Below are 15,999 nucleotides of genomic sequence, written 5' to 3'. Positions count from 1 at the left end.
CATGCTTAACCGACTGAGCCATCCAGGTGCCCCAAGAATCAACATTTTTTTTTACAAGTTACCCTGGTGGTTTTGTTCCCACTAAAGTTTAAGAACCACTGGTGTAGAAAAACTCTTCAACTTTAAAAATAGGGAATCTGGGGGTGCCTGGGTGGTTCATTTGGTTAAGCATACGACACTTGATTTTGGCTCAGGTCATGATTTCGTGGTTCGTGAGATCGAGCCCCATGTTGGGCTTTGTGCTGATAGTGTGGAGCCTGCTTGGGATTCTCTCTGTCCCTCGCTCTCTGCCCCTCCCCTGCTCACATTCATACTCTCTGTCTCTAAAAATAAATAAACTTAAAAAAAATGAAAATAGGGAATCTGGGGGCACAGAGGGATTGAAATGCATCTTCAGTTAGTGAAAGTCATTTTGAATCCAGTTCTCTTGTCTCTTGATCTTTTTTGTTCTTGCTGTTCTCCATGCTGCTTAATCCCCTAAGAAAAATCATTGCATTGCATGCCCATAGTTTTCAAGGTAGAATCCAAATACTCTGAGTCAGGTCTCTGCCTCCCTGGGCAACCTCATCTCTGCCCGCAGCATTCTAGGCTTACTGAAAGACTCAGTTTCTCCAGGGGCCAGGTAGTGCAGACTTCATGCCCTGGCCTTTGCACATACTTTCTTTCCTAGAATGCCCTTCTTCCTCTCTCCATCTGGCAAGATCCTCTTCATCCTCAAGACCGTTCTTCTGGGAGATTCCTCCCCAAGCCACATGACCTGTGCCCTGTCTTTGCTGCCATTAGACCCTGTGCATGTATGACTCTCATAGCACTTACTCTTTTGAGGAGCTCAGTGTTGGTGTGCTCATGGGCAGGCAGATGGTTGAAGGTTCTCATGTTGAGTGCTATAGATGTATAAAATACTGAGGTGATGCTATATGAAATATATACAGAAAATGTTATGAACTAGTTACTGTTATCCATGATCTAACTGGGGGTCAGAGGGAAATTTTAACACAAGAAAGTATTACAAGGGGTATTGTTAGGCAATAAATGATTAACTGGTCAGATGGGTATGCCTAATCAACATGACAGGCATCCAGAGCAGAGCTGGGAAGAAAGGACTTCCTGGAAGAGGAAGCTTGAACAGGGCTTTAAAGAACAAGTAGGATTTGGAGAGGAAGGAGGGTTTTCCAGGCTGTGGAAGAAAATGAAGGGCCTTGCCCTTCCCAGGGATAGTCTCGTGGTGACCCGGCACAGGAGGTCTCTCTCCTGCCCCATCCCCTGCCTGAAGACAAACACAAGAAGCAGAGCTGACAGTGTCCACATGGGTTGAAAGGTCGGCCTGCCCATGCTGGCAAGGTGCTGTCTCTCAGGTTATAGCGAGGATTTAAAGAGGTAATAGATGCACAATATCTTTTTTTTTTTTTAATGTTTATTTTTGAAAGAGAGAGAGACAGCACTTGAACAGGGGAAGGTCAGGGAGATGGAGACACAGAATCTGAAGCAGGCTTCAGGCTCCAAGCTGTCAGCACAGAGCCCGATGTGGGCCTCGAATGCACAGACCGTGAGATCATGACCTGAGCCAAAGTTAGATGCTCAACCGACCGAGCCACCCAGGTGCCCTGATATACAATATCTTGAGCGGGGGGAAGCTAAGAGCCCAAGGCTTCTTCCCCGAGACTCTGATAAAAATTTAACCTACATCCTGAGCTTCAAACCAGGTTGAGCAACCCTGGTTTATGTGAGGCTTGAGCCTGCAGGCACTGACAGAAGCTGGGCATTGAGAAGTATGAAGGATAGGGCCAGGCAGGCTCCAGATCTTGTTCTGGTCCACCACCAATTGGCAGTGTGCGTTGGGCAGGCCACCCAGCTTCTTTACCTCTGTCTTCTAATGTGTTGAGTAGAGCGATGGCATCTGTCCTAAGTTGTCATGGAATGAGGAAACAGTCACATTGAAGTACTCTCGAAACTATAAAATGCTGCACAAATGTACGGGGTTGTTCTCGCATTTGTCAGATTAGTCACAGACATTTACTCTCGTGGAGACATGCCCACATCTTTAAAAGCAAAGGCACCGCTAGACACTCCATGACATTAGATGGCACAAGTTCTGGAGTGGCAGGTAGAGGCTGGCTGAGCCTGAGGGAGAGGCACTCGTTTCTAGGGTTGCCTTTCCCCTGTACAAGGCAGTGGTAATAAAGCTTTTGTTAACCAGAGACCACCCATCTTGCCTCATATACCTTTTTTCAAAGTCTCCCCCCGTAGACTTTGCAAATGAGGACAAGTGCCATGTCTGATTCATGTCTGTGTCCCAGTGCTTAACCCAAGGGAGAGCAACATTAGTAAATACTTGTGGTGATGATGTCTTAAAAAAAAAAACCCTGTTACCAGATTTGATTGTCATAATATTTAAACACATAGTGTTCCTCAAATGATTTCTTATCATACCCATTTTACAGATAGAAGAACTTAGTAGTGGCAGAGCTTAAAGTCAGGACTGTATGACCCCATTACCTTAAATCACTTTCTCACTGTGGGAGACGGTGGCTTTTTTTTGTAATTTCAGCAGTGCTGGCAAGTGGCCAGGGCTACATGAAGGGCTTCAGGTACTACTTTCACCTCTGCTGACTCCTTGACACTGCTGAGTCCAGGGAATCCTGCAGAGTGCACATCAGGCACATACTGGCCACACCACCCAGGTATAGACTTTGCAACATCAAAAGACAGAGGTGGGAGCAGTGGGATGCGCTATCATTCTCCCTGTGGTCAGAGGGGTGAAGAGACGGGAATGGCTGACTTAGAGGAGAAGCAGGAGCCTGAGCTCATCTCTCCCTGGGCTGGTAGAGGCCGGGAAATGTCTTCTTTTAGAAAGGAGTCAGTTCGCTGGCTGAGGATTGGCTCAGACAGGGGCCTCGAAAGACCACCTTGGTGGGCAGCTGGTGAGCCAGTCTTGAATAAGTCACTTTAGCTTTCGTGGATTTACTTACTCTTCCTCAATGAGAGTGGGTAAATATGTGAGGGCACATGCCGCACCTCTCCCCACACCTCCTTTCCACCTTTAGCTACTTGTTTTGGATAGAGAATAGTATGACATCATATGATCTGGGGGCTTCAGCAAGATCTTCTGGGAGAGGCTTCTCAAATTGGGTGATGTCAGGAAAAGAGCTTCCTGCAAGAGCACAGAATGGGCCTAGCTGACCTGCACTGGGTCCTAACTGATTGTAGCACCCTTCTCAACTTCAGTGTTCTCATCTGTGAGATGAGAAAATAAACGTACATCTCACAGGCTTATTCTGAAATAAATAAGGAAAGGAAAATGCTCTAGAGATTGTAGTACACTACTCACTTCCAAAGAGTATTCTGTGGAACACTAGTGCTACAGGATTTTAACAAGGACAAGGGAGAAAGAGCTGTCAAACAGGGTACTGCTGACTAACACCAAATTAAACAGCTGGTTCTTAGTCAGCAGTGCGCCTTTCAGAAGGGAAGAGTGTATGCAGGATTCCCCAAATGGGACCACTTTTCACAGACAGAATGAACTTTGGAAGCACAAGACCAGACAGGAAGGATAATAGCTGACATTTACTGAGAGGTACTATATGCCAGGCACGGTTCCAAGCCCCTTTGCTCATAGTGTCTTGTTTAATCCTTAAAACATCCCATGAGAGGGTACTGCTATTTCCATTTACAGATAAACTTGGCACAGAGAGGTTAGGTAAGTTACCCAAGATACACAGTCAGTAAGTTCAGAACTGGGATCCAAATACCAGGGTCTGGCTCCTGAGCTCACTTATTTAACAGCCACACTCTAAAACAAGGTAATATTAGGACCTTATTTATGTATTACGCATTTATTCACTAATTCATCAAGTATTTGTGAAGTGTGTATCTATGTCCAGACACCAAACCGGACACTGGGGATACAGCTCTGAAGACAGTCACACTTCCTGTCCTCAGTGAGCATTTGGTCTAGTAGGGAACATAGTCAAGTACACAGATGGTTACAACAGAATATGATAAATACTGTAATTGGGAGATGCTTAAGGTGCCAAGGAAGCCCTTAGGAGGAATAACTGCCTCAAATTTAGGAAGAGTAATACTGGAGGAAGTGACTTCTAATCAGAGGCCTAAAATGAATTGGAGTTAGTCAGCTGAAGGCATGGAGAGGGAAAAGTGTTCCAGGCAGTGGAATAGTATTTGTAAAAGTTCAGAGGCAAGAAAGCTCATTAGGAAGGGCATGGTGAGAGATGAGACCTCAGAGATGAGCAGGGGTCCTCCTCACAGACATTCCTTATTAGCTAGACTATGATGCTGGTACTCTGCTGACATTTGTCCCTGAACCGAATAGCCCCAACTGTGTTCCTTGAGTTCATCTGCTTTTTATGGCAAACATCCAGTGTATACCTCTGTCATTGTCCTCACAAAACAGTGTTATAATTTGTCTGTTCCTGATTCTTGCATCAGACTGTTAATTTCTTAAAGTCAAGAATCATGTCTTATTCATTAGTGTCTCCAGAAGCTACTACTACGCATTGATGCTCAGTAAATGTTGTTTGTTGAATAAGTGATGTGTTTTCTTTGTAAAATGGATTATATCCTTCCTGCTTTTTTGAACCAACTATCCCTTTTCCTTAGGTTCATCATTATATTCAACAGCTAATGTCCTGTGTGGCAGTTCAGTGATACCCTTAGGGGCTTTTGAGGTGCTGTATTCTGTGACTTCCTCTTTCAGCTTTTTATTGTGCTGTTCTTTTCCCTTCCTGCCTGGGCAGCCCTTGATTTTAATCAGTCTGCTGGATTCTGAAGCCTCCTCCCCAGGCTTCTTGTTTGTTTCTCCTAATCTGCAGTGGGCTGGAAACAAGATCACTTACTATGATTTGATAAGACTATTTGTGACTAAGAGTTAGTCATTTCTGAGTTAGGTCTTAAAGGCGACCTATGGGGAAAATGCAGATGCACGTGGGACTTGTATGTTAGCTATTCAGAGGCCTTCTTCCTGTTCTTCTTGCTCCAGGAAAGGTCAGATAACACTCAGGGGTTGGGAGAGGTCATCAGTCTGGAGAGCCTCTGTGTGGTGCAGAAGAACTGATCTATCATTAATTGACTAGACTACAAGAAAGTCTGTCTGTTCTTCAACTATACACTCCACCAACTTCATTCTAGCCAAACACTGGAAATGCTTCTACCTAAGCTCGCTTATCCTGGTGCTAGCGACAAACCTCAGACCGATCTTTATTAAGGCAAGTTCCAAGGAGAATGTGCTTGTACCTTCATTTGAGCAGAGAAAGTAGAGGGAGTGGGAACCAAGGCTAAGACCAAAATGTCTGGGCTCTGGGCTCTGATTCCCTTATTTGCAAAATTAAGTGGCAACATGATATGATGTAAAGAAAGAGGACTTGGGGGTGCTGGTGGCTCAGTCAGTTAAGCCTCTGACTTCGGCTTACGTTGTGATCTCTCAGTTCATGAGTTCAAGCCCCACGTCGGGCTCTGCACTGACAGCGTGGAGCCTACTTGGGATTCTCTCTCTGCTCCTCCCCCATTTGTGTGCACTTGCTCTCGCTCGCTCTCTCTGTCTCTTAAAAAAATAAAATAGAAGAAAGAGGACTTGGATTAGACCTGGGTTTTAATCCTCACTCAACCACTCATTGACTATGTGACCTCTCTACCTCAGTTTCCTCATCTGTAAAATGGAAATTATAATACCTACTACAGAAGTTAGTTAGAAGAATTAAATAGATTGTGTGAAGTGACCATTCCAGGCAAGAGTAGAAGGTCAGTAAGTGAAGTCTACTAGTATTAGGAAGAGATGTGACAGGTTTGGGGGACTTTTAAATAGGAAGTCTAGTTTCACAAGAGGGGAATTGCATAGACTCCATTCCATGACCACTTGGAAAAGAATGATTTAGAAATGGTATGGTGCTTTTAACTACCTAGGCAAGGTTACCTGTTGACTAAATTATACCCTTTATCCAATGAGAGTTAAGAGGGGCCTACCTTTGCAAGCCCTATGGGCTAGGGAAGAGGGTGTACAGGTAGGTAGACCCAAATTCTGCCCCCAACAAACTCAACTCAGGTGGGAACATAGACAGTAGCTCCAATAATTTCTCCATGAGGCAAAAAAGAAACCCTATCCTCTATGCAGGATACTTACTGTTCTAGGTGGTCTCATTTCCCAAGGTGGGGCCCCAGAGGTGGGATAACCTTACAATTTATTGTCCAAACTGGGACTCTCCAGGACAGTAGGCGTAAACCAGACCCATCCAGGGTACACTGGGACATCTCTGGTCACCCAGCCCAGAGGGTCCTGCAGAAGTGATGGAACTGGTTTTAGATTCTTTCGTATCAAATTAGAGAGAGTCATGAATATTAGCACTGGACCGAACCAAGGGTTTTTGGCTCTTTGACCACACGAAATACTTATCCTTCTTACCTTAAAAAAAAATGTTCATAGTACATCATAAAAAGTGAAAAAAAAAAAGATAACAAAACTGCAATATAGTAAGGTCTAATATTATAGGACCTATATGCATGTACATATATAGAGAGATACATATACATGTGCTTTGTACGATTTATATGTAACACACACACACACACACACACACACACACACACACACATATATATACCAAAATATTAAATGTAGTTTCTTGAGTTGCTGAACTGTTGATGCCTTTTCTACTTTGTATTTTTCTGTGGTTTCAAATTTTTAATGGCTTTTTTAAAAAGTTCTTTCCAAAATACTGTTAGATACTCACTAGATTGTAAAAATCTTCAGATTAGAGAGATGTATGGCTGTTATTAGCAGAACAGTCTCTTTCTGCCACCTGACTCCTCCGTTAGCCTACCCCAACCTTCTTTATTCACCTGGATAGTTTCTCTTCACCCTTCAAGACTCTCATTTTTTGGGATACTCTCTTCATGCGCAAAGTGAGCTAAGCTCCCCTCTGCTTTCTATATCATCCTGTTATACCTCTAACATAGCATTTATCTCCGATAGCACTGTAAATATCTGTTTGTTGTCTGCCTCCTTCATTGGATTGAGTCAGGGATCATATCTGACTCTTTTCTGTGCACCCAAATGAATCCTAACACATAATAAATGTCAGTAAACATTTGTGGAATTAACTGGTTTTGCTTTACCACCTCTTGCCCTGCACAGATGGCCCAGCACTTAGTAGGTACATCGTGTGTTTAGTAAGCAGGTACATGAGTGAGGGAGGAAAATAAAGAACCAAGAAAAAGGTGAGATTGGTGGCTCATGGCATTTGTTGCTAATGGAAGGGTTTGTGTTGCTGTCCCTCCAGTCCTGGTCACCCGAGAGGATGACTTCAACAACCGGCTGAACAACCGTGCCAGCTTCAAGGGCTGCACAGCCCTGCACTACGCCGTCCTTGCGGATGACTACCGCACAGTCAAGGAGCTGCTTGATGGAGGTGAGCGTGTGGGTGATGGGGGTGGGGGTTAGCAGGGAAAGAGTACCTGGCAACCTCTCTGCTCTGGAAATGCTTCCCCAGAGCTCTGTTACTCTTCCAGAGCTGGAAATGCCTCAAGGATGGCTGCACTTCATGAGAGTGGCTCTGGGCATGTGTGATTTGCCCTTCTGTGCCTAGAACATATTCTTTTCCTATGTGTGTGTCGTATTCCACAGCATCTCCTTGTCTGCACACACTCTGAGTTTTGATTGTGACTCTCCCCGTAAGTTGTCCTCTCTTCTCCTCTGTGACCTCCAGAGCAGGGCTAGTGGAACAAGACAGGAGGCCTTCAAATCCCTACCAGTACAGGTCTCAAAGATATCCTTCTTGATCCCATCCCCCCACCTCAGTCTAAACTAGGCCCTTTCCATTACTCTGGGTCATGGCACCCTGTTCTTTCCTGTAATGACTCTTGTCACAATCTGGAATTAGTTTAATGTGTTCAGTAGCCTTCTCCCTAACTTGACTCTGAACTTCCTAAAGGCAGGAACCATGACTAATTAGTCCCTAGCACCTAGTACAGTACCTAGCGTAAAGTAAGAACTCAATAAATCTTTGTTCAGGACTGAATACCCTCCCTTTGGAGAGCATTGGTTTAATTGGAAAGGCAGTATATGCCATCCCCAGACAGGCTGGACTCATTCTGTCTAGGTCTGGTACAGAGTTACCTGCCACCCTGCCAAATACTTCCCAAGCTGTCACTTTCCCTCCCACTTCCCCCTATCCCACTCTGGCCTCTTCTTGGGGTAGGGAAAGAAGCATCTTGCCAGGATGTGACATGCCCAGGCCTCTGAGTGAGTGTGGCACATGACTGCCTGTGTATGCCCTTGTTGCCACTTCTTGAGAGCCTAGGGACCCTCTCTTGGGCCAAGATTCTTCTCAGTGGTCATTCTTCATAGAGCCTGGGCTCAGGAAGGGGCCTCAGAAGTCCTCTAGGTCACCCTGATTGCTTGCTCCCTCTCCTCCTGGCAGGAATCTCCAAGAGCTCACAGGGTGGCATTTTCTTGGATCCTGGCAGAGACTGAGGGAACCCTACTTCTTCCCCAGGAGTCCATTCCATTTTAGTTCTTCTCTGACTGGTTGAAATATCTTTTTTAAAATACACTGTTATTTTCTTATCTATAATTGCTGCCAACTGTCCTCTGCAACCTAATCACTTTTTCAAAATCCAGTATTCAAAGAAATTCTTTCAGTCCTAGACCCTTTGCCTCCCCAACCTAATATTCCCAGATCATATTCTAGTCCTTGTCATGTGCTGGGCTGGAGGGATTTCCAGTAATCCCCAAACCCTGCCACCTCCTGTCAGCCACAGCCATGCTGGCTTAGAACCCAGGCCTGGCCCATCCCCCCAGCCTAGGCAGCAGAGTGTGCCTGGGCCTGGGACATGAACACTGTGAAGCATAGGACTGCTCATGAATGTGGTGACAGTGCAGGGGTGTCTGCGGATGGGATGACTGATGCTTTCAGAGCAAGAATTCACTGCTCTCAGAAGCAGAGACTTAGAAAACGTCTCAAGCAAGATGCTACTCACTTTGTCCTTTGGAAAGATCTCAGACAAGACATTTGTAGCTAAGAATTGAAGCATTCACCATGGGGCTTCTCTCTGCTGTGCCTTAAAAATCAATCAATACTCCCAGCCATTGTCCAGTGGTTTACATTCCCTGCTTCCCCTCAGCCCCCAAACAGACAGGGAATTCACTCTAAAGAGACACCCTCTCCCCAGTCTTCCAGATCGAACACCTTTGAAATGAAGATGCACGGGCCTTTTATGAAGCACTCCCCACCCTACCCCTCCAGGCCAAGGCTGGTCCTTTGAGCCGTTCCAGGGGCATGGTTCCTGCCTGTTGACTTGGAACAGATGCCCTTAGCCCCCAACTTTACAGTTGGCCCACCTGCCTTTTTACCCAGCATCTAGTTACACCCCCTGCCCTAGTCTCCCAGCCTCAAGGGCCAAAACCATTAACCCACTTATTTCTCCTTTCCCAACCTGAACAAGTGGCCGTCACTCAAGGCCTGCAGGCCTGCCAACTTCTAACCTCCCTCCCCCTTTGACCTCTCTTGGTCTGCCTGTATGTGTGACCAGCCAACCGAGAGGCAAGATCCTGCTCCCTTGTCCTAGAGGCTATTGCCAGTCACATTTCCAAAGTCTTCTGACCTTAGGTGACCTCTTCCAAAGGGTTTCAGGGAAGGCAGCAGGGCCTGTATTTGCCACCGGCTTTGCTGCAGCAACTTAGAGGGAGGCTCTCTGTGAGATCCAAGGCAGGCATAGGCACAGGGCAGCCTGTGCTCACGAGATCCACACAGAACCCTTGTCTTTGAAATTACTTCATCCATAGGGATTTGGGGCCCCCAGATTGTAGAGGGTTAGAGCTAGAGTAAGCAGCCGCTCTTGCCCTCTGGCCAGCGGTCCCCATATGAGAACTGGGAGGTGGTCCAGGCAGCAGCATCAGTCTGTTAATGTGGGAAGTTCTCTGACCCCTTTAGAGGCATGGTCACTTCAGGAAAGTGTCTGAGGAAGGACACCTCAGACTTCAGAGTCAGGCCAACCTGGGTTTGAATCCCACTTCCCTCACCTACTAGCTGTATTGCCTTGGACATGTCAACTTAACTCTCTAGGCCTGCTTTCTTGTCTGTCAAATAATACCTGGGAAGTATCACAGGGGTTAGGTGAGGACCAGTGATAATGTCTGTAAAATCCACGATATGTGGAAGGTGCACCATGATTGTATAGAGAAGTCAGGCTCTTCCTCTGACAGTTCTAATCCTTCTTATTTCCTCCCCATGCTAAACCTCTGCTCCTGCCTAAAGGCTTCTTAATTCTGTCTCTGCCACAACTTATTTAAAACACCCTTGTGTTCCCTCTCTTCTCATTTAGACCCTTGGGCTCTTCAGGGTCTCCCTTTCTCAGGAAGCTTCTTCTGATGTTCTGGTCCATTCTGATTGCACCACCTCTGAACTCTTGCAGGGTTGGGCTGGGTGCTTAGCACGGGCTATGTCTTCATCTTTAGGAGGTCCTGAAACATAGTGAAAAGAACACAAACTTGGGAGTCTGACAGACCTGGTTTTATTTTTTTTTTATTTTTTTGTTTTTTTTTTAACGTTTATTTATTTTTGAGACAGAGAGAGACAGAGCATGAACAGGGGAGGGGCAGAGAGAGAGGGAGACACAGAATCTGAAACAGGATCCAGGCTCCGAGCTGTCAGCACAGAGCCCGACGCAGGGCTCGAACTCACGGACCGTGAGATCATGACCTGAGCTGAAGTCGGACGCTTAACGGACCGAGCCACCCAGGCGCCCCTGACAGACCTGGTTTTAAATCTCAGCTCTGCATTGTCAGTGTGGGCTAGCTAGTTGTCATCTCTGAGGCCGTGGACTTCAGGGCATCCTAAGATGGATCAGGCAGATTGACCCTGACCCTGAGAGACTCTCAGACTGGTAGAGGAGATAGATATGGAAACAGGCAGTGACAGCTGGGTGGGTGTCTGGCTGGGAGCTGGAGGACAGGGGCTCTAGGAACAAAAGGAGGAAATACCTACCTCTGCTTAGTGAGCAGGGAGGTGGAGTCAGTTACAGAAAGCTTGGGAGGAGGGGGCAGGGGTTGTGCTTAAGTCCTATCAGGAAGGATAATGAGAGTTTGCCAGACAGCTTTGCGTGGACGGTACTGAGTTCTGAATTCACAGGTAGCAATTCTCTATTCTTGAGCTCCATACAAAAGTGGAAATCTTTGTGGTTTTCATTCTGTAAACATGCTGCTTCTGCCTGTATTGTTGGCTTATGAACAGGAAAGCTCTGCCTCTGCTCTTGACTGCCAAGTACAAGAAAAGGTTGGAGGGACGCAGGGAGGGAGAGACAGGATGACTGGGATGAGGAATAATTGGGGAAGGTAGGGAGCCGTCTCCCTCAAGCCCCTAGAGCTGACTCATCCCAGTATTTCTAGGGCAGTTAAGGGTTTTTGCAGCTGTTTCCTCCGAGGGATGTGATCCCATGGCCAAATCCATCTTCCTAAGACATACCTCCAGTCATGGCAGCCTTTCTCAACTAGGATTCCTCCAGAGAATTGAGCCCTAATGCTCTAAGGCATCCACAGTACACAGGGAATAACTCCTCTCCCAGGCAGCTGAAATGGTACGAGTTATCCACCACCATTCATGGGAGAATTGAGAAAATCATTACTGAGATAATTTCCTATGTGTGGTTCAGAGGAGAAACCCAGTTGAAGAAAGCTGCAAGGAAAGAACATGAACTGTGAAGTCAGGATGTCAATGCCAGCCCTGCCACCAAATAGTGTGTGGTCCTGGGCAAGCTCCTGACTGCTCTGAGGTTGTCTTTCCTCTTCTGGAAATGGGAGTATGCCACCTGCTGTCTGTGGTTTTGTCAGACTTAGGGCATGTGTAGGTTCTACAAAGTAGGCACTTTATAGATGGTCTTGTATTACTTACTTCAAAAATACTCAGTGCTTACTTGTTAAAAAATAAATACAAAATAAAAAAAGAATCCTACCCATCCTAACTTTTTTTTTTTTAATGCTTATTATTTTTGAGAGAGAGAGAGAGACAGAGACCAAACAGGGAAGGGGCAGAGAGAAAGGGAGGCACAGAATCCGAAGCAGGCTCCAGGCTACGAGCTGTCAGCACAGAGCCCGACGCGGGGCTCAAACCCACAGACTGCGAGATCATGACTTGAGCCATAGTCAGCCACCCAACCGACTGAGCCACCCAGGCGCCCCCACTCATCCTAACTTTTTAACCTGGTTGTTCTAGTCATGAACCTCACCTAACTTTTTTCCCCACTGCTACCATAATATCCAGCTATACAGTAATGTCGCTTTAGCGTTCCCACCTTGGTGCCTTTACTCATGCAGGTCTTCTGCCAGTCGGTCCCCATCTTGAATGCCACCTCCCTTCTGAACTCTTCCCTGCTCCCTGGGATTTGGGTCCAGTCCCCATTACTAGATTGAGGTAGATTGAGGACAAGGACTGTGTCTTATTTGCCCCTCCCTCCTTTGCCACAGTGCTCTCTGCACATAGTTTAGCACATGTCTAGATGCACTGATCATCTCTAAAGCCACTGTAGACTTTCTGTTTGGAGATATGGTACTCTTGCTTCCTGGCCCACTTGTTCTTAGTGTCAGCATGTATCTGGTTTTTTGGAGCTTCACATATGAGCAGCCTCTTTGCAGCTATGTTTGTAGTCACAGTACCACTGCCTTTTCAGTGCTCATCCCCTCAGAAACACTTGGCCTTTATGAAACCTAATAGCACTTTCCCCGGGGCTTCCCTTAGCCTCTTCTACCTACTTTCATGGCTCTTCCTTGTCCTTCTCTCCAAGTGTGCAGCTTAGTCGTCAGTGTTAACCAGCCATCATCAAATGAGTCAAATTCCCCACCATCTCTGCCTAAGGCAAAGAGCCTTTCCAGTGCTGACATCTTCCCTTTAACAGCCTGTTAGTTTGTTTTTGGGGCTGGAAACTTAGAGTTCCATTTCTTGTTCCACTTCACTGTCTGTCCATCTGGCTGTACTGCCAGATGCTGAGGGAGTCAGCTTTGCCTCAGGCTGTCCTCTGGAAACTTCGCCCTCTGATTCTTGCCAGCAGTGCAGAGAAGGGGAATGAGCACTGGGCTGAAGATCAGATATTCAGGCTCTGCCACTAGCCAATCCTTTCTCCTTTAGGCAAATCCTTTCTTCTCCTCAGTAAAACAGAGAAGTTGGAGTAGCTGATCCCACGGACCCCTTCCAGCGAGCTTCAGCATCCTATATAACCCCTAGGCAAGTCTTTTCATTCATTTTGTAAACACTTACTGAGTACCTCTCCTGTCATAGGCCCTACCCTAGGCACCTGGGAAATAAAGATGATCCAGATGTGGTCTTTGCCCTTAAGGAACTCATAGTTCAGAGAGGAAATCAGACATTTTAACAAAGACTTGCCATCGGGTATATTAATGGAGATATATAGGAGGTACTGAGGGATCACCAAGGAAAGACCTTTTCTGTCTCTGGGGAGGGCAGGGAAAGCATGGTGTAAGGAATGGTGTCTGCACTAAGTCTTACAGGATGAATACAAGTTTACCAGGTAGATGAGGGAGAAAGGCAGAGGGAACGGCATGTCCAGAGGCATGGAGTTTGAAGCAGTATGCTGTATTTAGGACATTTCAGGTAGTTCAGAAGAGCTGAATTTATAGGGTATGGATAGAAGGCTCAGAAGTCAAGAATGAAAAGCAGGAGCCGATAAGGGAGGCCTATACCAAGATCTGCTAAAGGAATTGGACTTTATCCTTCGGTGGGAAAGCATTAAAATTTAGGAGAGGGAAGGATTGGATTTATGTTAATGTGAAAAATCATTTAGGAGTTTCAGAAATGTTTATCAGTAATCAAATGGATAAATTCAAATTAAATAAATTATGAAATGTTCACACAATGGAATAATCAAATGAATGAATGAATGAATGAATGGATGGATGGATGGAATGAGTGAATGAACAAACAAATGAACGAACGAACGGTTTCTTTCTCTGTACAACAACACAAATGAGTATCACAAACCTAACATTCTGGACACAAGCCAGACATGAAAGAGTACTTACTATGTGACTGCAATTATATACAGAGTTCAAAATAGACAAAAGTAGCCAATGGTGTAAGAAGTGAAGGTAGTAGTTACCCTCAAGCGGGCAGATAGTTACTGGGCACCAGGGGGCTTCTGGGATATGTAATGTTCTATTTCTTTATCTACATGCTGGTTGTGCAGGTGTATCCACCTTGATGAGATTTCTTTGAGCTATACCTTTATGTATTTTTTTAACTTTTCTGTGTATATGTTATACTTGAGAGAAAGGTTAAAGAAAATGGAGAAACATGGATGAGAAGAGGGCATGATTGGAAAAAGGGAAAATACTTCGTTTAAAAGCTACTGAAATTTTCTAGGTGAGGCCTAACCCAAGACAGTTGAAGAGAGAGAAGACTGATCCCAGAAAGAGTGAGGAGTAGGATCAGACAGTGAGAGGGGAGGAGGAGTCAAGATGAGGTCCGAGTTCTAGGTTGGTTGTCTGAATAGATGGCATGTACCTGCACTGAGATAAAAAATATAGGACTGGAGTGGCTCCTGGGTGGCTCAGTCGGTCAAGCATCTGACTTTGGCCAAGGTCATGATCTCGTCGTTCCCAAGCTTGAGCCCCACATTCGAGCTGTGCTGACAGCTCAGAGCCTGGAGCCTGTTTGAGAATCTGTGTCTCCCTCTCTCTCTCTGCCCTTCCCCCACTTGAGTTCTCTCACTCTCTCTCTCAGAAATAAATAAACATTAAAAAAAGAAAAAGAAAGAAAAAAAATACAGGACTGGAGGTACAGGGGAATGACCAGTGCTATTTTGAATGTTTACTTCTTCCCTCCCTTTTCCATCTCACTTTTAGGTTCTGAGGTCCAGTGTTCTAATGATTCCATTGCTGCTTTCTCCCTTCTTTGCACTCATCTGATGAAACACTAACTGTAGTTTGTTGTTTGTTTGTTTTTTTAAAATATTTATTTATTTTTGAGAGAGAGAGACAGAGCATGAGTGGGGGAAGGACAGAGAGAGAGGGAGACACAGAATCGGAAGCAGGCTCCAGGCTCTGAGCTGTGTCAGCAGAGAGTCCGACGCGGGGCTCAAACTCACGAACCGTGAGATCATGACCTGAGCCCAAGTCAGACGCTCAACTGACAGAGCCATCCAGGCGCCTCAACACTAACCGTAGTTAAACCCAATTTCTCTTCACTTCATGTCTGAATCTGAAGAGCTGAATATTGCTGGGGGAAAGAAAAAATCATACAATCATGCTAACTGGACTCACTTCACATTTATGACCATAAATCCCAGACGCTTAGCACTGCCAGCTGCCCCACTGTACTTGTGATTAAAATCACCATCTTATTCTGGACCAGGACACCTTTTTTATGCCTTCTTTCTCCTCAGACCTCCAGTCCTCTCCTTTAGCTCCCAAGCAAATGATCCCACCTCCTGCTTCCTATAGAAAATACATTATAGTTCGAAGGGAACTACCTCATCTTCCCACCGCTTCCACTAGCCTACCACATCTGTACTTGAATGCTGCCTTCCTTCCTCTGCAGTTCCTAATGCAGCCCTGCATTTGGGCTCAGGCTCCTATTTTCAAGGACTTTGCTCCTCTGGGTATCCCTTATCTCTCCTGTATTAGCCGTGTTCCCCTCTCTGCTGGCTGATTCCAGTCAGCACAAAAACATGCCCTGGTTATCACCCATCTTAAATAAAGCAAACTAAAAGTTTCCTGGGATCTCCCTCCAGCTGCCACCTCATTTCTCTACATCCCTTCATGGTAAAAGTCCTGATTACGTCCCTACCCACATAATCCACTCCCACAACTCCTGTTTTTTCCTCTGTCTCAGTGTCACCCTGGCCAAAATATTCATCTATTTTTCTCCCAAAATTGGCATGTCAGGGCTTCTCCATCTCAATAAATGATACCATCATCTGTGTAGTTTTTAGGCCCCAAATCCTGGTGTCATCCTGAATTCTCTTTTTCCCTTACATTCCCTG

The 15,999-nt window shown here is 45.7% G+C and overlaps 1 protein-coding gene across 2 annotated transcripts in view; it reads left to right on the top strand.

The window, feature by feature from the left end:
* The window catches only part of CLPB (ClpB family mitochondrial disaggregase), a 143,099-nt gene that overhangs the window by 65,743 nt on the left and 61,357 nt on the right, over positions 1-15,999 (top strand). For both annotated transcript variants that reach the window (XM_086678222.1, XM_086678223.1), the window contains one exon: positions 7,290-7,418. In XM_086678222.1, coding sequence (XP_086534348.1) covers positions 7,290-7,418 — 129 coding nt within the window. The remainder of the gene's footprint in view (positions 1-7,289; positions 7,419-15,999) is intronic.

This window comes from Puma concolor, chromosome D1 (assembly GCF_028749965.1).
Source record: "Puma concolor isolate L17-30 chromosome D1, mPumCon1.1.hap2, whole genome shotgun sequence".
Classification (NCBI taxonomy): domain Eukaryota; kingdom Metazoa; phylum Chordata; class Mammalia; order Carnivora; family Felidae; genus Puma; species Puma concolor.
This window is presented reverse-complemented; position numbering and strand designations above follow the sequence as displayed.